At 36.0% G+C, this 26,920-nt stretch overlaps 1 protein-coding gene and 1 pseudogene across 7 annotated transcripts in view; one reads left to right on the top strand and one right to left on the bottom strand.

Moving 5' to 3' along the window:
- YEATS2 (YEATS domain containing 2) overlaps nucleotides 1-26,920 on the top strand; it is a 112,695-nt gene that overhangs the window by 6,334 nt on the left and 79,441 nt on the right. For all 6 annotated transcript variants that reach the window (XM_079100689.1, XM_079100687.1, XM_079100688.1 and 3 more), the window contains exons 2-6: nucleotides 13,077-13,195; nucleotides 14,396-14,493; nucleotides 14,992-15,084; nucleotides 18,423-18,668; nucleotides 20,310-20,425. In XM_079100689.1, the coding sequence (XP_078956815.1) occupies nucleotides 13,096-13,195; nucleotides 14,396-14,493; nucleotides 14,992-15,084; nucleotides 18,423-18,668; nucleotides 20,310-20,425 (653 nt within the window). In that variant the 5' untranslated portion in view covers nucleotides 13,077-13,095. The remainder of the gene's footprint in view (nucleotides 1-13,076; nucleotides 13,196-14,395; nucleotides 14,494-14,991; nucleotides 15,085-18,422; nucleotides 18,669-20,309; nucleotides 20,426-26,920) is intronic.
- LOC306638244 (glycerol-3-phosphate acyltransferase 3-like) lies at nucleotides 1,381-5,033 on the bottom strand (annotated as a pseudogene). Its single transcript has one exon. The product of its transcript is annotated as a glycerol-3-phosphate acyltransferase 3-like (transcript).

Here is a 26,920-nt window from a genome sequence, read left to right as displayed (position 1 = left end):
AAGGTAAGGTATCATTTATTATAGCATTTATGTATTTATGAACCATCTAACATATAAACATGTGCTACCATTTTTATTAGGTTCCCTTTTTTATATCACTGGTAAAGTTTTTCAATATTGGGCCCCAACCTTATTTTCCCCATAAGCCAGGCAGTTTTATTATGCAGATTTACATAGGTTATTTTTTAGGAATGCTGTATCACATTATAGAAGAACTGACTTGTTCCACAGAATGAATGCATCATATTTCTTTAACTTATAATGTTTCAGTTTTCTTTCAAAAATTTGTTTATATACCAAAGAACACATTTTATAAGTATCTTTTAAGTTATAATAATAAGGCAGGAAATAGCTACTTGTAGCTACCACCCAGTTTAAGAAGTGGGAAATTTATGAGCCCGGCACAGTGGTGTGCACTGTTATCCTAGTGGCTCAGGAGGCTGAGAGTTCAAAGCCAGTCTCGGCAATGGCAAGGCACTAACTCAATGAGACCCTGTCTCTAAGTAAAATACAAAATAGGGCTGGGGATGTGGCTCAGTTGTTGAGTGCCCCTGAGTTCAATCCCCAGTTCCAAAAAAAAAGGGGAAATTATGGCTGGGCATGGAGGTGCACACCTGTAATCCCAACTTGGGAGGCTGAGGCAGGAGGATCCAAAGTTCAAGGCCAGCCTTAGTGACGTATACTCTCAGCAGCTTAACTCAAAATAAAAAATAAAAAGGACTGGGGATGTAACTCAGTGGAAAGTGCCTTTGGTTCAAGCCTAGTACCAAAACAAACTAAAAGAAATTATGAATACGTTGAATCTTCCTGTATTCCTCCTCACTGATTGTTTTATGCTTTTTTGAATATCTGAAATATTTAATAATTAAATTAGAAAATATTAACACCTCTTCATACACATACTCATACACGACACACACACACAACTGATTGTCTTTTTTTGTGGGGGGCGGGATAACAGGATTGAACTCAGGGGCACTTGGCCACTGAGCCACATCCTAGCCCTACTTTGTATTTATTTAGAGACAGGGTCTCATTGAGTTGCTTAGAGCCTCAATCTTGCTGAAGCTGGCTTTGAACTCTTGATTCTCCTGCCTCAGCCTCCGAGCTGCTGGGATTACAGGCACTATGCACCCTGCACAACTGATCTTTCTTTATTTTTTTTTCCTATATATAAAATTTATTTATATTCACGGTAAGACAGTTCACATTCTGTACATGGTTACCAGAAGAGATAATACTCAAGATTCACATGGTATTATATTGCTATCAAACATTGCTTATGCTATTGAATTAGGGAATGTTTATTTCCCCCTTAAAAAAATTTAAGGCTCAGTTTCCAAAGGTAAAAAAATAAAAAAATAAAAAAATAAAAAAACCCCAACCCCCCCCCCCCCCCCAAACAAACAAACACTTCGCTTCTAAGGTTAGTTCTGAGAAGCCAAGTTTATCTATGGGCGTGGCATCAGGGGTGGCCTCAGTCTAATTCCAAGTTGAGAGGTCCATTGCCCACAGTCATTTTGCTGTAATTCTTCTGCTGTTCCTCCTGAAAGGTGTCCTTCAGCTTTGCTCTCTTCAGCCCTCCATCCCAGGGAAGTTTAGTCAGTCCTCCTTGTACTGCAATAGCAGATTTAACCCTGTTAGCAAACTGGACTGCATCTTCTCCTTCCTCTTTTGTCATGGGGGAAATGTATCACACATCACAGACAATGGCCCAGCTGGTCATCATGCGAAGCAAGTAGCCCATTTTGTTGTACTTACTGCTGTTCCAAAATGCATCCCCAAATTTAAGGTTATACTTAATTGCAACTGAATGTATGGTTCCTCCAATTTCAAAGCCTCCCTTTTTAAATATCATAACTGAAGTATTGTTGATGCAGGTTCCTTCAAGAAAGATTAATATGGGTAGTTTTTTCTTATCAGCAATGTGTTCTTTTAGTCTCTTAGTTACCAGGGACCAATCCTTCATTTCTGAGTGCTCAAACCATGTGGACAAGCCTTGACCTTAGCTCTCTGAATAATTCCCATCAATCCACCATGAACCCGACCAACCATAACATAACATCCATCTGTTGTCAAGATAAAAACATCTATTGGAGAGGTGTGGTTGGCAACGCAAATGCCTCTCTTCTGGGGTCTACACTACTTGTTATGATAATGAATGGTGCCAGAGAGGGATCGCACACAGATCCGGCAGCAAGTCAGATGTACCAGTTCACTCAGCCAGTTTTTGAGTCTGCTATCTGGCAACTGCCCAACCAGTGTAGTTCCTGTAAGCAGCAAACTGATCCCAATAAAAGCCAGAGTAACCCTCAGAGGTAGTAGGACACAATAGTGTACTATGATGCCCAGCACCCACACCATAGTGAGACTGATGTACTGGAAATTGTTGGTTCTTGTGAGGAGATTGCATGACACTAGCTCCTCTGGGTCAGGTCACTTCATCTTCTACAAGGGCTTCCAATCCCTTCTTGGAGAAATAAAACATATCAGACAGCTCAAAGTCCCTTCCTCGAAGACCAGAGAGCCCTTTTTCCATGGGTGACTCATCTCTTTGGATAATACCAACAGAAGCTGAATTTTTAAGAACCAACTCCTTCTCAGCTCATTTTTCATTTCGTAATGTGGCCCACTCTAAAGTTTTCACCAGGATCTTCATGTAGATACTCTGAAGGCCAAAGGCAACAAGACGAGGCCCAGCACCAGCATCAGCCAGGTGGACTGGATCTTCCTGGCTAGGTCTGTGCCCTCTGTGGCTCATTGCACTCACTCAGAAGAGGTCTTTAGAGGTTTGGGTGTGACAACTGTCCTTGTCCCCCAGCAGTTGTGTTGGAGCCCCAGGAGCAGAGCACAGAACCCTGAGTGGGGCTCTGGGGAGTCAGGGCTGCCACCAACTCCTGCCATTCACCTTATTGACGTATCCAGGAGGCTTACAAAGGTCTAGTCTGGGTGCGTGTAAAATGACCTCTTGGTAAGGGCTTTCAATGAGAGGAAGATGCAGAGTACTGTTGAGCAGCCAAGCACGCTGCTTCTGGGTTTGCCCCATCACAACTGGTCTTCTTAATGTTGATTCCCTAACCGCCCTGCCCCACTGCAAGTGTACATCTAGTGTGCACACGTACTTGAGTGAAGGATAACCTGTATGTAGGTAAATTTCTGTTGAAGTTAATGTACATAGGCTTTATCTTATTTATTTATATATAATGGCTTTATTGAGATCTGTGTCACATAATGTAAAAGATTTACTCTTTAAGTTACGCATCATGATGCATGCCTGTAATCCCAGATACTTGGAAGACTGAGGCAGGAAGATGACAAGTTCAAGGCCAGTTTTGGCAACTTAGAAAACCCTGTCTCAAAATAAAAAAAATAAGAAGAGTTGGGGATGTAGCTTTGTAGAAGAGAACCCCTGAGTTCAATTCCAGTACTACCAGTACTGTTAAAAAAAAAAAAAAAAGATATATCTTTACCTATATATGTATAGATATATACATATATTTTAAAGTTTTGCTCTTTAAAAGGTTTACTTTAAAATGGTGGAGGTTTGTTTTGTTTTGTGGTACTGGTTTGAACCTAGGGCTAAGCATGGGATCTACTATTGAGCTACATACACCCTTAGCCCCCAAATTTAGTGGGTTTTTTAAGTATATGCACACAGTTATACAACCATCACCACACCTAACTCTAGAAAATTTTCATCAGGTAAATTTTTGTAGGTGGGTAGATTTAGGCATTGTTGTTTTGAAGAAAAATCGATTTTCTAAAAAAATTATGTTTTAAGGTGCTTGTTTTCCTCCTGGAATCTCATCTCCAGATAGAAAGACTTGAAACTCATCCCCATAGGAGCCATTCTCAGTTTGAAAGCTCCAGCCTAAAGTTTCTGCTTAACCCAGTGCATAAGATTTGCCTCAATTTATGTATAAACAGTGATTGTATGCAAGAATTTGACATTCTTGATCTGGTCTAGTTCCTTTTCTTCATTTTTAACCTGGATTTGTAAATAAGTTTTATTTCCTTTTTTGTTTCTGCTGTAAAGAAAAATTTTAATGGCTTTATAACTGAAACAACAGAATTGCCATGTAAGTTAGAACCATCGTTTTATTTGACACTTCAGTGGTCTTTGTTGGAAATCGACTTGAAGAAAGTCACTAGAGGGTTGTGGCCTCCTTTAAGTCAACTTAAGAATTTATCTTAAATCTCCTAAAACACTTAAATGTCCCACATTGCTCACTCTTCCAGAAAAATTATGTTGAATTAACTAGGGAAGTAAAGGAATAGTAAAACTTAACTAAGGTCAGCTCTTCAGTTGTTGTATTAGTAGATAAAAACAGTGGCTTGGATAATTTAAAATAATTGTTTTATCCTTAACTTTTTTATATGCTAGTATGCAAAACTGGAAATAGAATACTGACCTGAACTGATCCTGAGTCTGACCTACCTAGAAAATTATATAGCCTTAAATGGTTCTATTTGTAATAGGATAGTGGTTATTCATTTATTTATTTAGAAACAATATAGGAAAAACACATAAAAGTGGTTATTTTTTGAGCTGGAGATACATAATTCTTAATGAAACAATATTTTTGAGCTCAGCTCTCTAGCTTTTCCATTTTGCTCAACTCCACGTCACATTGGGAAAGGCCCACATCAGTTTAATGCTAAGACCAGAGAACTCTCTCAGCTTCCCACCATTCTCATCTTGTAAAATTGTGATTATTTTTACTTAAAAGACCTGTTTTTTTCCTGTACCAGATGGGTTGAAAAAACAATGATTGCCAGGTGCAGTGGTACATGCGTATAATCCCAGCATCTCAGGAGGCTTGTGGCCGGAGTGTTGCAAGTTTGAGGCCAACCTCTGCAACTTAGACCCTGCCTCAAAATAAAAAATAAAAAGGACTGGAATGTAGATCGGTGGTAAAGTGCTTCTAGGTTTAATCCCCAGTATGGGGTTGGGGCAGGAGTAGGGGAGAAAGAAAAGAAAAAAGAAATAACTTTGAATTATTCTATTATTAATATTGCAATGCCTGCTATCTTTTTTTTTTTCTTTTAACCAATGTGTCTCAAGCTTTGGACATCCCTTTTTTTTTTTTTTTTTTTTTAAATGTTCGTCTGTGGTGCCTTTGAAGGTGTAGTAATATCAAAAAATACATTTGCAAGTATTATGAAAGGAATGATGAAACCTAGTGCAAGCTAGTTATGTTCCCTGTGGGTATTTGTACTTTGGCAGATACGTTAACCCTTCATTCATTATTTGGCAAACAACTTATTGACTGTTTCTAGGAACTTTGTGGGAAGAGCTTCGTTGGATAGGGTGATCAGGGAATCCTTCTCTGACAAAGTAACTGTTTGAATTGAGATCTGATAAAGTTAACCTAGAGGAAGAACATTCCAGGCAGAGGGAACTAAAAGCTATAATGGAAAAAAAATGAAGTGTATTTGAGGAACAGAAAGAACCAGTATGTATAGATCTTAAAGATCAAGAATGGAAAAAAAAAAAAAAAAAGAATGGAGAGGAGGGGCTGGGGTTGTGGCTCAGTGGTAGAGTGCTTACCTGGCATGTGTGAGGTACTGGGTTCGATCCTCAGCACCATATAAAATGAATAAATAAAATAAAGGTATTATGTCCATCTACAACTAAAAAAATACTGGGGGGAAAATGGAGAGGGAGGCAGAGTCCTGTTCATGTAGGTCTTGCAGGTCATACTGAAGAGTGTGAATTTACTCTGTTTCGGGATGCCATTAGGTTTTAAGTAGGTCATGACAGAAAATATACTTTTATAGTTCTTTTCTAAATTTGGGTATAGTTTATATACAGTAAAATACACAGATTGTAAGGGTCCAGTTGGGAGAGTTTTCATGATTGCATATATCCATATCACTTAAACCCTTATTAAGTTGTAAAACATTTGTCAGCCGAGAAAGATCCTTCATTCCTCCTCCCAGTCAGTCACCAGCAGCACCCTCAACTAGAGTGTCCATTTCTTTCACCATTAATTTATCAGTTCTAGGACTTTATATAAATAAAATAATTTCATTTAGTGAGTATGTGTTCTCTCCTCCCCTTTATTTTTTCTTCCAAAGCTGGAAATTGAACCTAGGCCCTCTAGCATGCTAGGTAAACTGCTCTGCCACTGAGCCACACCCCCAGTTCCCCCGGGTATATGCTCTTGTTTCTGGTTTCTTTTGCTTAACATAATTTTAAGATTCATCCCTATGGTTGCTTGAATCAGAATTTCATTGGTTATACCACAGTTTTCCATTTCCCTGTTCAGGTTTTTGTAGACATTTTTTTAAGCATCTCTTTGGCTAATAGAAGGGAATGAATTATAGAATCTCTTATTCATATATTTAATAAAAGAATACCGGCTGTCTTGTTTACAAGGGAGAAAATATTTTATTTGGAGTGTAGAAAGGGCAAGGCCAAAGAACTAAAATCATTGCCAGCATTTTAGGAATGTCTGTGTGGAAGCAGATGGAAAATGATTGTGATCATGCTACCTCCCTTCACCCTGGTAAGCCAGATGAGAAAGTCTTTTTTTTTTTTTTTTTTTTGTACTGAGGATTGAACCCAGAGGTTCTTAACCATTGAGCCACATCTCCAGCCCTTTTTAAAATATTTTATTTAGAGATAGGGTCTCACTGAATTGCTTAGGGTCTTGCTAAGTTGCTGAGGCTGGGCTTGAACCTCATGATCCTCCTGCCCCAGCCTCCTTAGCCTCGCAAGCCACTGGGATTACAGGCATGAGCCAACTGAATAGGAAAGTCTTGAGTGAGACTTCAAAGTTCAGAGGTTCTAATGAGGTTCAAATGCCACAAGGATCACAGAATTATTGAGAAGAGTATGACAGATCTTTCAGAGGCCTTATGTATCAGATTTCACTCTTTCCCCTCAAGAATTGGTCATATCTTGTACAATGAATGTGGTGTTTGCAAAATGTGGAATAGGGGACTACTATTTAGCTCTTCCCTGACTTGAGAACCAAGACGGATTTTTTTTTTTTTTTTTTTTTTTTTTGGCATTACTGGGGTTTGAACCAAGGGCCTCATGTGTGCTAGGTAAGCACTATACTACCGAGCTACATTCCCAGCCCCCCCTTTTTTATTTTGGGGGGTGGGTACTGGGAATTGAACTCAGGGGCACTCAACCACTGAAGCACATCCCTAGCCTTTTTAATATTTTATTTAGAGATAGAGTCTCACTGAGTTGCTTAGTGCCTTGCTTTTTGCTGAGACTGGCTTTGAACTCACAATCCTCCTGTCTCAACCTCCCAAACCACTGGGATTACAGGCCACCATGCCTAGCCCCACCCCCACCCCTTTTTATTTTTTATTTTGAGATAGGGTCTTCCTAAATTGCATAGACTGGGCTCCAACTTGGAATCCTCCTGCCTTGGCCTCTCAAGTGGCTAGAATTACAGGTATGCACTACCACACCAGGCTAAGAAATAAGATTTTTTTTTAACATTTTAAGTTATTCATCAATAAAGGATGGTATACAAGAAATAAGATCTTTTAATAAGAATTTTCAGTGACTAATATCACATTATTTTTATGTAAAAAAATTATATAATTTTAAATTATTTTTTCTCCTGGGGTTTATTTTATACTATAAAATGTTAAGAGATTTTGTTTTGATTTTGGTCTTTAAACCTTTGTCAGAAACAGACTTGCATGTGTTGTTTGAACGGATATGGTAAAGGATATGGTAAGTTTAAATGTGGCATTTACTTCTGTAAGATTTTGTTTTCTTGTGTTGGTTACAAGGATAAAAACATTTATTTTCCAAGTTTAAAATGACAACATTTGCTTTTTATAATGAGACTCTTTTGCTGCAATAAAAATTTTAAATTTTAAATTGGGGGAATGGATGACAATAGTCCTTATTTTTTTTGTATCTGTTTGGTTTTGGTCCCATAGTATAGAGAAACTCCGTTCTCACAAATTGTAAGTGGTTACCTTTTTTTCTTTAACAGTTCACATTACTATTTCTTTTTTAAATTTCAACTGATTTAAAACCTACAGAGTATTAATGTTGGACATTTTTCTTTCAAAATGGAATTGATGATATCTAACAACTAAAAACATTTCCTTTTTGTAAATACAAATTGGACAAGAATAATCCAAAACTTAATATTATCATGGGTCATTTGTTCCACATTCCATGTAGTTACTTATTACATGTGAGGAGAGTGTGCCTTCATAGATGCGCCTAGCTTTAGCAAGCATTTGATTTGTATGTGGCATGTGTATATTTGTGTATACCTGCTAGACACAAGCAGATCTGAATTATTAAAAATGTTCAGTAAGAGCTAAATCTTCCTTCAGTCTGTTTTTCAGCTTAAGTATGTCCAAGGATGACTGGAAAAGTTTTATTCAAGGACTTCATGAGAAATGAATTACCTTGGCAGGGCAATTTAACTCAGTGGTGGTTTCTTCCTTGCCACCCCACCCCCAAATTCTTCTGGTTCCCTAGTTTTAGAGCAAATAACAGATGAGATTTGCTTCATCTCCTGAGAGAGAATAAAACAAATACTTTTTTTTTTTCCATGAATCCCAAGCCTTTCTAGGGAGGAGGTGTGGACTGGAGCTCAGTCGGTAGAGTGCCTGCCTTGCATGTACAAGGCCCTGGGATGAATCCCTAGCAGTGCGCGCGCGCGTACACACACACACACACACACACACACACACACACACACACACACACACACACACACACAAAAACAAAACCTCTAGGGAGGAGCTGTTACTATTCTTGAGATTGTTTAGGAATTGCGAGGAGACTATGCAGATTATGAATTCCGTAGAAGGGAGAAGTGAAGATGATGCTGGACATGCATTTATCTTTATAGATGATGTCATAAGACTTGGCAAACTGTAGAAGTAGGTGGCCGTAGAGGAAGTGGTATGGTGCAGGAACAAGTTTGAAGATTTTCTGAAATGTGTCAACCTCTGCTTCTAGGTTTATCTGCAAGTAGTTTTTTGTTAGTTTGTTTTTTATTTTGTTTTATTTAGGCTTTTCTTGTTAGAGAAGAAGAAATGATATTTATTGATTTTTCAAGAATGTATTCTTTTTATAACTGCCCAAGATTTTCTCAGGTTGTCTGAAATAAGTTACAAATAAGTTACAAATAAGAACAAAGAAGAAATAAGACTTTATTCTTACTTTTATAAACTTTAAAAATAGATAATAATAGTTAGATTCCAGGCCTCTCCAAAAACCTTTATATTCTAGCAGGTAACTAATGATCATTAACATACATTAAATGGCTTGATTTAGGATATTTATATAAATGCTGCATGCTTTTGGGATATTTTTAAGCTTGGTGATATAATACAAAATAAGTTATAGGAAAAATATTTTCTCAGATCCAGGATTTGCATATATATCACTGCATATCGAATATCCTGCTTGAATCAAGATGGATTCAGTTCTCTTTTTTCCAAATTATAAATAGTATTTATCTAAATCAATAAGAAATTCACAATCCAATAGAAATCTGTGCAGAAGATACAAACTAGAGTTACACAAATGAGAAGTTACAAATGGCTGCTTGAATTATGAATATACCTTTCTTTGCTAGTAATCAGAGAAACAAATTAAACTAGGAGACCATTTCTGCCTGTGATATTATAAAAAGTTAAAAAGATTAATATTCAGTGTTGGCAAGGAAATTTGAAATGAGTTTGTTTACATACAGTTGGTAGAATAAATTTTTATATCCATTTTTCAAGACACTTGACAGTAGCTGTAAAAATTAAAAATACTCATACTCTTTGACTCACCAATTTCATTTTTACATTTTTACCCTAGAGAAATAGTCACACAGTCCATAAAGGGGATGCTATAAGAATTTTCTGCTGCAGTATTATTTATAATACTGAGATATTGGAAACAATTGAGTAATAGAGGAATGATTAAGTGAACAGTAGTATACTCACAGTGAAATATTATCCAGTCTTTTTTCCTGTTAGCAAATTTGAAAATCTTTTATTTTTAAGTTTTTATTTGTTCTTTTTAGTTATACATGACAGTAGAATATATTTTGACATATCATGTGTACATGGAGTGTAACTTCCCAGTTTTATGTGTACATGGTGTGGAGTTACACTGGTCCATGTATTCATATATGAACATATGAAAGTTATGTCCGATTCATTCTATTGTCTTTCCCATTTCCATTTCCCCTATCTTCCCCCCTCTCCAATCTGGTGACTGCCCTCACAGCCAGCCTCCCCATTGTAAATTAGCATCCACATATCAGAGAGAACACTTAGCCTTTGGTTTTTGGGGATTGGTTTCTTTAACTTGGCATAATAGTCTCCAGTTCCATGCATTTACCGATAAATGCCCTATTTTCATTTTTTTTATGGTAAATATTCCATTGTGTATGTATACCACATTTTCTTTATCCATTCCTTTATGGATAAAGAAAGGGCACCTCTGTTGGTTCCATAGCTTGTCTATTGTGAATTGAGCTGCTGTAAACATTGATGTGGCTGTGTCACTATGGTGTGCTGATTTTAAGTCTTCTGGTCATATACTGAGGATTGGGATAACTGGGTCCAATGGTGGTTCCATTCCAGGTTTTCTGAGGAATCTCCATTCTCCTTTCCAGAGTGTTTGCACCAATTTGCAGTCCCACCAGCAATAAATGAGTGAAACTTTTTCCCCACATCCTCACCAACATTTATTGTTATTTGTATTCTTGATCATTGCCATTCTGACTGGAGTGAGATGAAATCTCAGTGTAGTTTTAATGTGTGTTTCTCTAATTCCTAGTGATGTTGAATGGATTCAGTTTTTGTTTATTTATGTCCTTACTTAGTGAAGGAGCTTAATTAAGAGCTGAGGAGCTTTTATTTTTATTTTTTGTAGTGCTGGCATGAACCCAGGTCCTCAAGCATGATTAGGCAAGCACTCTACCACTGAGCTTCACCCTGAACCCTCTTTATTTTTAGATAGGGTCTCATTTTGTTGTTGAGGCTGGCCTCAAACTTAGGATCCTCAAACATGTGCCACCAAGTCCAGTCTGAAGGACCTTTATATTGTTTTTGCTTTATTTTTGAATGAATATGAAGTAAATATTTTTGAGCTTTTTATTGACTTTTATCCTCAAGCATTTTATTATCTCTATAAATAGTTCTTATGCATTTCTGCCTTTGGCTGGGTAGATAATCTCCCTTTGAGGCAGAGTAAAGTGTGGAAATCAGGAAGTTCTTATTTTCTGTGTCATAGATTAACACTGCGGGGAGCCAGTTACCTCACCACCCTGCAGCTGTTTAGTTTGTGTAGCAGTGTATCTGCGTTGCCCAGTAAAGGGACCACTATTGGTTCATGGTTATTGAGATTTTAAAATGTGGTTAGTCCAAATTAAGATGTACTGTATGTGTAAAATATGCAGTGGATTTTAAAGATTTAGGGGGAAATGTCATAATGTAGAATCTCATTTGTTTATATTGATTGCATTGTTGGGATGATAATTTGACCTTTTGTTTTTTTTTTTTAAATCAACGGACCTTTCTTTTTTATTTATTTCCATGTGGTGCTGAGAATCAAACCCAGTGCCTTACACATGCTAGGCAAGCGCTTTACCACTGAATCACAGCCTCAGCCCAATTTGGACATATTGGTTAGGCAAAATATACTATTAAAATTAATTTTACTCATTTCTCTTTACTTTTAAAAATACTGCTAGAAACTTTTAAAATTTTGTATGTGGCTCATATTTCTATTCAACAGTGCTAGTTTGGACAGTATTTTCTAAACCTATTCATGAAATATTTATTGGTCAGTAAAACATAGTTTAAAAGGGGGCCACTGACCAATGAAACTTTCTGCAGTGATATAAATATTCCGTGTTTACTGTCCAGTATGGTAGCTACGAGCCACTGGTGACTATTGAGCACATTAAATGTGAAAAATTGTAGTGTGGATAAACAGGATTGAGTTTTAAATTGTATTTCATTTTAATTAGTTTAAATTAACTAACTATGGGTAGTGATTAATATATTGGGACATGGTAAATCTGGAGGATTTATGGGATTCATTTAGTTAAAAGACTTGTATACCTAGGCCTTGTTACCATATTTCAAACTTGTTGAATAGTTTAATATGTGTACAATTTGTTTATTATGAGTAACAGTAAATGATTAGTAATAATTTTTCAATTTTTAATTTGAGTTTCTCTTACACAGCAAGTACTAAGTAAGAAGGTAAGAATCAGAGACAAGATTTGTGTACAAATTGAGTCCTTAACTGTATCACTGCATTTTGTAATGTGCATTGTTAATTCCAAGGGCTTAACAGGTTTTCTTTAAAGTCTGGTATCTTTACTTTTCTCATGTGGATCCTTTTGCAAAAGCTAGGCTTCTTTTAAAAAGCAAGCAATTTGCTACCTTGTTAAAGGATTTTCTCTTGAAAGGGAAACCCATGCTTTTAGCAGATGAGTGATGATGGAAACTTTTGAAGTTAAACATATGCTATTGGCTTACAAGGGCTATGTAGAGCCACGCACAGTGTTGCATGCCTGTAATCCTAACAATTCTTAACAACTCGGAAGGCTGAGGGAGGAGGATCACAAATCGAGACCAGCCTCAGCAACTTAGTGGAGCCCTAAGCACCTGTCTCAAAATAAAAAATAGAAAGGGCTGGGAATGTAGCTCAGTGGTAAAGCATCCCTGGATTGAAACCCCAGTTCTAAATAAATAAATAATAAATAAGGTATGTACATATCCAAGTTTGGTGTACCTAACCTGAAAATCCAAAATTTGAAATGATCTGAAATTAAAACTTTTTGAGTGCTGACATGATACTCAAAATTTTGAATTTCAGATTTTTTAATTAGGAATGTTCAACCTGTTAAGTCTTGTGCAAGTATTCCACAATCTGAAGAATTCTGTAATCTGAAGCATTTCTGGTCCCAGATTTCAGCTAAGGGATAATGAATTTGGATGCTGAATTTGTATACTGGTACTCATAAGAACAGTATTATGTAATATTTATTCTCTGTGTGTACACATGAATTTTTAAGTGTTAGTATTATATCATGTTTAGTAATTAATTTATTGTTTTACAGTGAAGAACTGAATGCCATCATGTCAGGCCTCAAGCGAACTATCAAAGAAACCGACCCTGATTATGAGGATGTATCTGTGGCCCTTCCAAATAAGCGGCATAAAGCGATTGAGAATTCAGGTAGAAATTAGCTACCTTAGGAAACTGTTACTACTTTGTTGATATTTTGCCTTCACTCTAAAATGTATAAGAGCTAAAATGAAATGCACTTCTAATTTACATATACTTTGAAGGGGTTTGGGAGAAGTATTAGCCAAATGCTTTGTTTAATAATAATACGTCATTTGTTGCATAAAAGGCAGAAGATCTGGTAGTAACATGATTAAATAGATCGTGAATGTGGCAATAATGAGAGAGGCTACAGATTTTAGCTCTCATGGTATATTAGTTGTAATCATAAAGTCATGTATAGTACATGTAGTGTGGTATCAGGTGAGATGATTGATTATAGTTGGTACATAGATTGAGGTTTTAATGTGTATAGAGAAAAAGAATGAACTCACCAAACTTGGAGTTTCATGGCTATATTTCTCAGGATAAAATTAAAATTATTTTAAAATAAAATTAAATTGTATTAATTTAAACATTTCACGTGGTTTTCAGATGTGGTAATTATCTTAAAAGTGGTATATGAATGAATGGAAATTTGGGGAACATTTATCTAGTTCAACCCCTGTACTTACTTAGCTGCTTTTCAGTGGGTTCAGAGGCAGTAAATTATTTGCCCAACGTTATGCAATTTGTTGAAGAGCAAATCATCAACTGTATGTCTATAGTGATCAAGAATGTCCTAAGCTATCTAAAAATTTTGCAAATTTGTGTATTAAATTATTGCCAAAACTTGTTTATTTAAATACCTAAGTTAATACTTTCAGCATTGCGAAGAAAGCATCAGAGTCATAGCTCATGTGTTCCAGGTCCATAAAGTTAAGATCCCTAGAGGTTAAATGGTGAAAAAAATTCCTGTGTCTGAAAGTGCAGTCAAGTCATACAAATTCAAAAGTCTTTTTGGAAGGAAAAGAGTAAAATGCCTTGTCCAGTGTGGGCCAAACTTGTGGGTTCTGGTGAGGGGCAATGGGGGATTAGAAATAAAGACTCATACATGCAGATTTTAACGATAAACAGCTGGGATCAGGTAGAGTGTTGCTGTCTGATGGAGATGCAGATCTGGTGAAACATTGTGGTTATCTAGCATAAGAATTCCTTTATTCCCAGGAAATGTGTGCTCTTCCAAGCTACTGTTCCTTGGTTTCTGTTTTTTGCCGACTTAAGATGTCTCTGATTAATTAGGCCTTAGTGTATTCTCTGTTCTTTGTGTAGCTCGAGATGCTGCTGTGCAGAAGATTGAGACCATTATCAAGGAGCAGTTTGCTCTTGAAATGAAGAATAAAGAACATGAAATTGAAGTCATTGACCAGGTATAATAATGATAAATTGGAGAAAAAACCCAAAACTGTGGAAAAAAGTTTATAGGATGAACTGGAAAGATATGTATCTATATTGAAATAGAGTCATAGTTTGCCTTTGCTGTTTTTTTTTTTTTAATATTTTTCTTGTTTTGGGGGAAAATACTGTTTTTTAAAAAGTGAAATTGTAGAAAAGATAAAGAAAAATTTATTGTATGAAATTCCATCCCAAAGATAATCCCTCTTTGCTCTTGTACTCGATATCTTTGTTGACATTTCTAAATGAATATTCTCATAAATATGCATTTTAATATATCTGTATACCTTGCATGTTGGGGGGGTTCATTCTTCAAATCTTTGCCAGTCTGACAGGTGATAAATATGACTTTTATATATTTTTATTTGATTATTAGAACAATTGAGCTCTTGTTATTTGCGTTTCTTATTCTGTGAATTGTTTTCTTTTATAATTGCCATATTTTAAAGTAATGAGTTAACACTTGTTTTTAGCGACTGATTGAAGCAAGAAGGATGATGGATAAACTTCGTGCCTGCATTGTAGCAAACTATTATGCTTCTGCAGGTCTTCTGAAAGTTTCCGAGGTAAGTATTCATTATATTCAGTTATTTCCCAGCCACCATAGTTGTCTGAGGGAAAGTTTTGTCAGTGTACTTTTCAAACATTTCTTTGACCTTTAGGGTTTGAGAGGCCGACATTTCTGGGGAAACACATGGACTTTAGCAGTCATCATGTTCAACCACAGTCCTGTAGTCATCGATGTTCGCATTGTCAGTAATGCCTAAGTGGCTTATTCTCCTTTTTACTTTATCTTTTTGCTCCTAATTGTTAATATTATGCTATGCTATGACATCCAAAGATGCCCTCATTCTTCCTCATTTGATTATGGTCTGCTTTGGAGTAAATTACAGACTGATTGAGTTTTCTCTGACTTTTTACTCTAATGATGGCAAGTTGTAGTTTCAGAAGATTAACCATATTCAACAAGCCCTGTTTCCCCCACTCCCCCCGCCCACTTATTATATCAAATTGCAAACATATACACTAGGGAAAATAAGCACCTATTTATATGCCATTTGGATTTAGCAGTTTTAATATTTACCTATATTTGCTCTCTCATTTTTCTCTAAAACGTTTGAAAGTAAGTTCCAGGCATCATAGCATTTTCTACCTAATACTTAAACATTTCTTTCCTCTTTTTCTTTTTTTTTTTTTTTTTTTTTTTTAGTACCAGGGATTGAACCCAGGGGCATAAAACTAATGAGCCACATCCCCACTGAGTTATATCCCCAGCCCTTTTTATTTTATTTCGAGACAGGGTCTCACCAAGTTGCTTAGGGCCTCACTAAGTTGCTGAGGCTGACTTTGAACTTGTGATCCTTATGTCTTGGCCTCCTGAGCTGCTGGGATTACAGGTGTGCACCACCACACCTGGCTTGAAACTTATTTCTTAAAAGATACTCTACCATCATAATAGCTAAGCAAATGAGTCCCTAATATTATCTGATAACTAATCCAACTTCAAATTTCTTCAGTTGTCCCCAAAACCTTTTAAGCTGGATTTTTTTAGACTAGGCTTCATCAAGGTTTATTGGCTACCTTTGGTTTTTCCCAGAACAGTTCTTCTACTTTTTTCCTCCCTTGATAATTGATTTTTTTGAAGAGACCAGGCCACTTATTTTATAGAGTATTCTATATTTTGGATCCCCTCCCCCCCATGTGGGTTTCTTTTATTCCCTTTATCTTCCTGTAGATAGAAGTCTGAAGGCACAATTACATGTAAGTTAAATATTTTGGCAAGAATACCTCATAAGTGATGCTGTGTTTAGGAGTAAAATATTAGAGTTTAAGTTTGGTCACTGGTTAATGTGTTAATTTCTCAGTTACTCCAATTATAAAGGAAAAAGAAAAATCTCTTTCTTTTTTTTTCTTTTCTTTCCTTTTTCTTTTTTTTTGGTGGGCAGTGCGGGTGTCCATTCTGGGACCTCATGTGTGCTAAGCACACACACTACCACTGAACTACTGAACTGCACTCCCATATCTAGCTCTTTTATTCTAGCAATCTGTCTGAATTTGGGAATAGGGCTGAACTAAAGTAGAAATATTTCTTCTTTGATGTTTTATTAATTTCAGTATTAATTTTGTGGCGGTTTGTTTTATTTTGAGATGAAGTATTTTGAGATGAAGTCTCACTGTGTTGCCCAGGTCAGACTTGAACTTATGATCCTAACGTCTCAACCTGAATAGCTGGGATTACAGTCATGAGCCACCATGCTGGCTGCTGTTCGTTCTTTTTTAAATTTCTTTTTCTTAAATTTTGTCGGTTAGAAGTAGTCTCAGGTAATTCTCTTCTTGTACATTACTGGCTTCGTGGTCATTAAGGGGAGGTAGGGTGACAGTGACAGGTCTGAGTCATGTTTAGGCTTTTGTGTTATCACACAGAGCTTAAGGGTTCCTGGTATTGATTCTGCCCCTGGTGTTATCCTGTAGAAAGTAGAGCATTTTTTTTAGTTTAATCCTTGATAGTAGACAAGTTCCATTTACTGCTGGAGTTTCCATAATATACATTAGAATCTCTGTTCGTTTTCTAGGTCTGCCCTAACAAATTACCACAGCTTAGTGGCTTAAAACAATAGGAATTTATACCTCACAGTTGTGGAGGCTAGTAGTCCAAAATCAAGGAGTCAACAGGGCAGTGTTCCCTCTCACGATTCCAGGGAAGAACCCTTCTTTGCATCTTCCTTGTTTCTGACGATTGCCCCTAGTCCTTGGTGTTCCTTGGCTTGCAGCTGCAGTGCTTCAGTTTTTTGCCTGTTACTTCACATGGATTTTTCCCTCTACATGTGGCTCCTCTGAATCTGTGCATCTGAGTTTCCCTCTTCTTTTAAGGATATTAGCCTTGGATTAGAGTTTACCCCAATGTAGCGTGACTTCTTTTTAACTTGATTACATCTGCGAGGACTGTCTCCCCCTTTTTTTGTATTGAGGATTAAACCCAGGGCCTCATACATGTTAAGCTACTTAGCACTGAGCCTATTTTTGAATAAAGTCACGTTCACAGATTCCAGGTAGACATGAAATGGTCTAGAAATTCACTGATTTTATGCAGTTAAGTTCTGATTAGGATTTGTTCAAAATTTTTTAGATATACTTTTGTCTATTATGAGCAATCATTTAATTTTTAGTTTGTGGTAACAAAACATTTATAGTTCTGAGAAACCTTTATTATTGAGATTCAATAACTGTTATTTTGACTTAGAAACTCTGGCCTATTTCCTTCCACCAAATTAATTAATTTAATAACATAGGTTCTTTTTTTAAATTAATAATACATTTTAAAAGCTGGGTTTCTTAGGAACATAACTACAGTGTGCGACGTTATGATGGAGGTACCATTTTGTATACAAGTAACTAAGATACAGAAAACAATCCTATAGACTGAGGGTAACTTTATAAATTAGTATTAATCATTTTAAAACATTTAATATTACATTTTACTCCTATGTGGGAGTCATTTTTATACCTTGTCTCTTTTAATTTATTTTATTTAGAACTTTTAATGTGTTTTTGTAAAGTGATATGCCTTTTTTTTTCCTTTTCCTGTGCAGGCAATCAAACCCAGGGCCTCATATGTGCCAGGCAAGCATTCTACTACTGAGCCATATCTCTAGCCTGAAAACTTTTTATCTTTAGAAGACCCTCTATCTTTAGCCTTTAGTGTCACAACTTTTGCATAGTTGTGACCTTAGTTTTTCTTATGTTGATATAGACCTTGTTAAGGAGTTTGGACTTTAATTTTAAAAGTGGAGATTTTGAAGGATTTTAAATACAAATGTCATAGCCAAGAGTTTTGAAGAGATCACAGTTTTACATCCTTTCAGTGGATTGGATTAAAAGTTTGCTTGCTGTTATTCTTTTCTAGGGATCAAAGACATGTGATCCAATGGTGTTCAATCATCCTGCTATCAAGAAATTTTTGGAATCGCCATCTAGGTCGTCTTCTCCTACCAATCAGAGATCAGAAACACCATCAGCTAATCATTCAGAAAGTGATTCTTTATCTCAACACAATGACTTCTTATCTGACAAAGATAATAACAGCAATGTGGATATGGAAGAAAGACTGTCAAACAACATGGAGCAGAGATCAAGCCGAAATACTGGAAGGGTAGAGTTGGATAGATGGGAGGGAGCTAGAGGAGAGGGAACTAGTATTTATTAATAAACTGTGCACATATTATCCCATTTAACTTCTACAGTCATTCCAGGACATAGCCTATTTTCCTTTTAAATTGGGGAAACTGAACATTGACGAGGTTATTTGCCCAAAAGTATCAACTGAGAATTAAACCTATGTCTTTTTAATTTTAGAGATTAGGGATCCAGGGTGTTGCACAACTGATGGATGTCATTCATGTAAATATGAAAAAAACCTTTAGAAGTTAATGGTTCAGTGACCTTGCCAAAGGTCTTTCCACTATTGTGTTTATACTCTCAAGTGACACTTAAGCACTTTCCTCTGTGAGATTTTATGTTCAAAGATGCTATACTAGCTGGAGGAAATTTGACAATTAATAAATAGAATTGAAAGCTATTTATTAATATTTGATCCTGCTAGCTTGTTATTTGAATTCCCAGCTCAAGGTACTCTAAACTTGGTATAATATTTGGCTGTGGAGTCATTATTGGTTTAGACTAGTGGTAGCTAGCTTGCTTTCTTTTCTTTTTTTTTATCTTGGGGATTGAACCCAGGGGCACTTAAACGCTCATCCCCAGCCCTTTTTTATATTTATGTAGAGACAGGGACTTGCTGAGTTGCTTAGGGCCTCACTAAGTTGCTGAGGCTGTCTTTGAACTCACAATCCTCTAGCCTCCCAAGCCACTGGGATTACAGGCATGCACCTCCAAGTTGCTTTCTATAGTAAGACATCAAATATTTGATTGATTCATATTACAGTACAGGGATTAAAACTGGTGGCACTTTACCAGTGAGCTACATCTTAGCCTTTTTTTTTTTTTTGGTTATTTGAGGCAGGAACTCACTAAGTTGTCCAGGCTAACCCTGAACTTGATATCCTCCTGCCTCAGCCTCCCAAGTAACTGGGCATGCACCACTGCACCTGTTGATTTTCTTTTCTTTTTCAAGAGTAAGAAATGAGGTCATATTAGTGTTAATTTAGAAGCTTAACATCTTTAATACAATATGTGGTAATTTTATATATACACATATATAACAAACATTTAGTACTTACTATGAATTAGACACTTCTAAGAACCATATAAAACAATCATAAAGTGGTACTGTTAACATCCTTTGAAAAATGTGGGGCAGAGAGAGTTACCCAAGATTACACATTAATACCTGGAGGTACCAGATTTGAACTCTTAACCTTCTGTCAGTATAGTTCAACTTTTAATTGATCATTGTATTTGTATTATTTCTTACTGAAAAATTTTTGAGTAATACAGAAAATTAAAAAGTAAATTTTTTCATTTCCATTGCCATTTTCCAGAGAGACTACTATAATAGTTTCTTGTGTATCCTTCCACATCTTATTTGCATATGTAAAGCAGATGCGTGTGAATATTAAAAACACGTGGAAGTATAATACAGACTTTTAAGATAAGTTAGTGCAGTATTTATAATGAATTACTTTTTCATGCTTTGAAAGGTGCCACAAAACCACGGAATTTTATAATTAAAAAGAAAATATTTGAGTTACTGTATTCATACTTTTGGATTTTGTGGTCTTTGTCCTATTGAAAATTATTCGAAGTGAAAATGAATATTGATTATGATTATTTTCAGGACACTTCTGGTGTTACCGGCTCTCATAAAATAGAACAGCGGAATACTGATATCACAGGAGATGAGACTTCACGACTTTTTGTAAAGAAAACAATAGTAGTGGGCAACGTGTCCAAGTGAGTACTTGTTGATTTTTCTCATTTTCAGTTGTCGTTTATATTAATACTTTGGCACTGATACTCTTTTACTGTAATATTACAGTAGGATGAAGCCTCAGGAATTCTTTTTCCCAAGTTCTTAGTTATTTCAAAAATTCACCATGATCCAAAAACTCTCTTAGGGTAATCTTGCTCATTAGGGAGCACACTCATACTTGACTCTACCTCCTGTCTGTCAATCCGATGTTGTTTTTTCTGTGTACTGCCTCTCTTGACACTACCATTCTGCCTTGCCCCATGTTCACTAATACCCAGAGATGATAAGCAAGAAGACATTCTCTTCAAATGTTACTAGAGAAGAGTCAGTATAGCAGACTTGTAAACTCTGGTGTGAAGTTTATAAAAGATGCAGATTAGGAGGTATTTGAAAGTCATTGAGAATGGTCGATTCTCAGGTACTGCCTTCAACTATAACCTTCAAATCTTCATTTTTTTCTCTATATTTATAGTCTGGCATTTGCCATTTATATGTGGTTGACACTTCTGAAGCTGAAACCAGATTCTTCTTCTTGGGAACCTGTTTACTATTTTTTATTTTCTTTTTTGAAATGAAAGGAATTATGTGTGATAAGTTTCTTGGACTTTTTCCTTCTTCCTCTTCTTTAAAACCTAACTTAAGGTCTTAGTGACTCTGTTCAACAAGCCAAAGAGTTTTGAATCCCGTAAATCATCGAGGCATGTGAATCAAAGTAGATACACTCTCATTTTTAGTCATCCAAATACATGAATACTTTGATATAAATACTCCTATTTTCCTAGTATTACAGCAGGAAGAAGCCGTAGGGAATTGTTTTCTTAAACTCTTAGTCATTTCAAAAGTAAGCGAAGGTCCAGAGCCTTGAGACCCTGCCTTAGTAAGTCTGCCAGTCTTTGGTATTAAAATTGTACTGATAAATGTTTCTAAGACAGGAGCTCTCACATAAATTTGTTTCATCAAGTGTGCAATTTATGTGTAAGTTTGGAGGAACTTTTGACTTCTAACCTAGTTCTGTCCTTGGGCACCTTAGGTAATTCCTAAAAATGTTGTGGTTACCCAAACTGAACTGTTTTAAAGGTATAACAAAAGATTGCAGAGCAGGTCTCAAAGGTAGAGTTCCTCCAAGCTTAAGAGCCATCTCTTTAACAGTTCGAACTCACTTGTCTTGTCAGAGTCCCATTCTTTTTGCTAAGTGCCCAGGGCTAAATAAAGACCTTATGAATGTTCTCATAGCAAAGGAATGTTATGCCGTGTAAATATATGACCCAGATATCAATAAATGGAAGGGATTAAGTTGACAGAGAAAATTGATCGTGGTGGCCAAGGTTTTAAATGATACCAGTTTTAATCAATTTCCTTATGAAATTTTATTTGAGGATCCCCTCACTCATTAGGTGTATTTCCTCTATGCTCTCTTGTAATTTTTTGTGGTGCTGGGGATCAAACACAGAATTAGTGCACTCAAGGCAAGCACTCTACCAACTGAGCTGTACAACAAAAGTACCTAACTACTTAGGAGGCCAAAGCAGGAGGATCATGTGTTCAAAACCAGTACTACTCTCTGAGCAGTAAAGATGTGGGTAGTATTTATATTCTTCACTGTGCATTACTAAATTTTCCAGATTGAAAAGATGAAGAAAAGCCAGGTGTGGTGGTACATGCCTGTAATCCCAGTGGCTTGGAGGGCTGAGGCAGGAGGATCCCAAGTTCAGAGCCAACCTCAGCAACTTAGCAAGGCCCTATGCAATTTAGTGAGACCCTGTCTCTAAATAAAATATAAAAAGGGCTGGGGATGTGGCTTAGTCAGTAAGCACCCCTGGGTTCAATCCCCAGTATCAAAAAAAAAAAAAAAAAAAAAAGCCCAGATGGGCCAGGCTGGTTAATAGGCCATTAATAAGGAACACTAAATAGCAAGTATGTTAAAATCTCAGGAAAGCTTGGGGCATAGCTCAGTGATAGAGCTTGTGGTTAGCCTGCAGAAGGTACTGGATTTGATCCCTAGTACCCCCCGACAAACTCCCTCCCCACCCCACCACTACCCTGTGCAAAACAAGTACCACCTCAGAATAATAAGAGCACTTTAAATCTATAAAATGACAATTAAGTAGAAACAAAATATGATCAGAGCATTTCAATAGATTTGTTTTACAGATTGTTTCTGATTTATAGATTATTTTGGATTATTTTTTATAGATTATTACCATTAGATAAATTCTAATCAGGTGCAGTTTTATTCTAAATCAAAGGTTGGCAGACACACAAATGCACCTTAGTGCGTGTTAAGTATCTGAGTAAGGTTCTTAATCACAGTAAAGGGCAGGTCAGCCCAGAAGAGGACAAGCCTGGAAATCCAGGTAGACCTATCAGGCCACAGGATCAGGGATAAATAGTCATTGATGTTTTTCAAATTATTATGCGTAGTATGTAGGTTTTGAGTTTTGTTTTTGTTTTTATTTTTAAATAAAGACCAACTACAACTGATGTACTCATTATGAATTTTAAGTAGACAGGGAATAATTGGCACAAAAATGTTCTAAATCAATGTTTTATTCTGGAAGAGGGTAACAAATATTGATTAGTTTTAGATATTTGTTAAGAATGTTAAAATAGATAACTTCTAAAAAAAATAGAAATAAAAATTTAAACTTTAAAACTAGTGAGGGGGAGAGTGGAAAGAAAAGGAAAAAATCTTGATTTGAAAAAACGATAGGTGAGGGGAAGTAGGAGGGATATGGAAAAAGGAAAAAGCAAGAAAGTAGTATAAATAATTTAGTAACAACAAATTGGAAAATGCCAGTGGTTATAAAAATTTATGTGGATTTATCTAGAAAATCTTTTTCTATCTTTTTAACTATATAGAGCACTAGGGGCACTTAACCACTGATCCACATCCCCAGCCCTTTTAATATTTTATTTACAAACAGGGTCTTGCTAATTTGCTTAGGGCCTTGCTAAGTTTCTGAGGCTGGCATTCAACTTGTGATCTTCTTGTGTGCCCCTCTTGAGCTGCTGGGATTACAGGTGTGTGCCACTGTGCCTGGCCCCAAAAGATAGAAATTATTAGTTTGAAATGAAATTAGCTAAAATACAGCTCTCTGTTGTTTACCAGAGATACCTAAATACACATGGGAGGATTAGCCAGATATGCTGGTACCTGTAGTCTTCCAGCTACTTGGAAGGCTAAAACAAAAAGATCCCCTGAGCTCAGGGTTCAAGGTCAGTCTGGGTAACTTAGCAACACTCTGTCTCAAATAAGTAAATAAACAAATAAATAAATACTGAAAGATTGAAAGTAAGCAAATAGAAAAAGATACATGGAAGATAACAAATGAAAAGAAAACTAGTATAGCAGGTTAATATCAGGCAAAATAGACTAAAACATTGATAGAAGTAAATACACTCACTATATATAATGATAAAAGCTTCTATTCACCAAGTTTAAAAATTCTGAGCTTTTGTGTACCTGATAATGTAGTCTTAAAATATCTAAACCAAAAATGACAGAACTGTAGGAGAATATGCAGTATGCTAAGGGGGTTTTATATACCTCTGTCAGTACTTGATATGTCAAGCAAAGTACTGTTAAGAATATATGAGTCTACATCGTGCACAACCATAGAAACAAAAAGATGTACCCCATTTGTGTACAATGAATCAAAATGCAGTCTAAAAATAAAAATAATAATTTAATAAAAAAAGGAAAAAGTTTATAAAAGATTTGAACATTAGTTAACAAAACTTGATCTAAGGTACACATAAAACATTACAAATAATAATAGAAAAACTTATTTAGATACACAAGACATACATGTAAGTGAACTACACAGTAAGCCATTAAGTAAGCTCAAATATCAAAGAACTTTTATCAGACAGTGTTTTTTCTGACCACAGTTCAATAAAGGCAGAAATCAATAACATGGATGACTTGAAAACCTTTGTACGTCTGGAAATTCAAAACACACTTCCAAACAACTCACAAGTCAATGAAAGATTACATTAAAATATTCAGAGCTAAGAAATAAAATTAAAACTTAAAGATATCCCTTTGGAGAGAAATTTAGTATTAAATGACTGCAATAGAAGAAAAAGAAAAATTAAAATTTCCTTTAAGCATCTCACGTTAGATTAACTAGGCAAAAATAATGAAGTAATGAAAGCAAAATAAAATTAGAAAAAAGTAAAAGCATATATAAATCTGATGAAATTAATCAAAGAAAAGAAAAAAGACACAAATAGAAATGTAAAAGGAAGATATAATTATAGAAGCTGCACTTTTGTAGAGATCCGTGTACAGCAAGGCCCTGAATTCAGCCCCCAGCACCATCCCCCACCAAACACACACACAAAGAGATAAACGGTTAACATCTTTATTGAAAATATAGATGGAATGAGTTATTCCTAGAAAATTTCACCTTAATCAAAATGACTCAAGAAGGGGAAAAACCTTGAATACTCTTAGAACTACTAACTATGTTTAATTATTGACTTTTAAATGTTCCTAACTCAAAAGCAATTCAGCAGGTCTAGATTGCTTTACAGATTGAAGAGAGAATTTCAGTTGTATATAAAATCTGTAGGAAAAACAGAACACTTGCCACCTTATAAGGGTAACTTAACTTTTTTAGTAAATCCAGACAGGGAGTTCACAAGAATGGGAAAATTACAGGATATCATACTCATAGGTGTAAAAATAATTAACATACTAAATTTAGAAACTGTATAGATACAATAATGTATCTTCATGACCCAGAAATGGAAATTTGAATCAACATTAGAAAATTTATAGGTATAATTAACTTCATTAGCAGTTTAAAGGAGGAAAAGCAATTACCTCAAAGGATTTAGAAACAACATTTGACAAAATTCAGCATCTACTTAGGATGTTGCCACTTGGCAAACTGGTAATTTAGTTAACTCAGATGAAGACTGTCTTAAAAAAATGTACCTCAGATATCAAACTTAATGGCAAACTTTTTGGGAGGGAGGTGTTGGAGTTCGAACTTGGGCACTCAACCACTGAGCCACATCCTCAGCCCTGTTTTGTATTTTATTTAGAGATGGGGCCTCACTGAGTGGCTTAGCACCTTGCTTTTGCTGAGGTTGGCTTTGAACTCTCAATCTTCCTGCCTTAGCCTCCCAAGCTGCTGGAATTATAGGCATGTGCAATTGTGCCCAGCTAAAAACATTTTTTTCTCTCTTTCTCTCTCTCTCTCTCACTCCCTCTTTTTTTTTTTTTTTTTTTTTGTGGTGCTGGGGATTGAAAGCAGGACTTTGTGCTAGTGAGGCAAGCACTCTACCAACTGAGCTATCTCCCCAGCCCAAACATTGATTTTTGATAATGTTCTAGGATTAAGGAGAGTTTAGCAAGGACATTGATTACAGTATCAATACACAAAAGGTGGTTGTTTCTTTGTGACAGCTACACAGAGAAAACATTTAAAAAGATGTTTAGCAATAAAAATGTAACATACTTAAAAGACAAGTTAGCCCGTGGTGAAGACATAAAAGCTTTTTGACATGAAGGGAAGAACTAAATAATTCGTCCATGATAAGAAGGCTCAGTGTTGTAAAGATGTTACTTCTTCCCAGATTGGTCCATAGATATTTCAATTAAATTTCCAACAAGGTTCATGAAATTCACAGGTTAGGTCTTAGTTCTCATGGAAGAACAAAGCGCCAAGACTGGACAAGAATTCTCCTGAAGAACTGTTAGGCAGCTTAGCCCCCTGCATTACTAGGGATAACATAGAAGGCCATGTCCATATTTTCCTACAGAATCTAAGAAGGAGATCTCATACATTGAAATGAAAATGGGGCCCATAAAGGGGAGGGCTTCAGATGCTAAGTTTTACTATGATCAAGACTTGGAGGATTGCAAGTTTGAGGCCAGCCTCAGCTAGTTAGTGAGACCCTGTTTCAAAATAAAAAGGGCTGAGGCTCAGTGGTAAAGCACCCCTGGGTTCAACCCCAAGTACAAAAAACAAAACAAACAAAAAGAAAGAGTGGCTTGTTTGAACTTTCAGAAGAAGGCAGGAAACACCTTGGCAGCAGTGATTGGCTCCAAAAGGTCCTGAAGTTCTGGTACCCTAAAATCTGAGTGAAAACCCCAAAGACTAGATGCTCTCTAACTCAGGAATAAAAATATGCCAGTTAATTTCCACTTTAGGTACTCACCTAATAGGTAAAACAAGTTTTTTTTTTTTTGTTTTGTTTTGTTTTTGGCGTGATTGAACCCTGGATCTTGTGCTTGACAGGCAAGCTACGAACTGAGCTATATACCCCCAGGTCCCTAAAATAAGTTTTTAAAATTTATTTTTAAATCTCAGACTGTTAATCAGAAAACAAAACAAACTTTAAGGGAATGGCTCTTAGACCAAAGAAATACTTTAGAAAGAAAAAATGACTCACTACAAAGACTTTGTTTGGCTAGGTAATATGACTGTTAAATGTTGCTGCAGTATTAATCTTGTTTTAAA

The sequence above is a fragment of the Sciurus vulgaris genome (assembly GCF_902686455.1).
Source record: "Sciurus vulgaris genome assembly, chromosome: 10".
Classification (NCBI taxonomy): domain Eukaryota; kingdom Metazoa; phylum Chordata; class Mammalia; order Rodentia; family Sciuridae; genus Sciurus; species Sciurus vulgaris.
The sequence above is the reverse complement of the archived record's forward strand: the minus strand, read 5'-3'. Positions and strand labels throughout refer to the sequence as shown.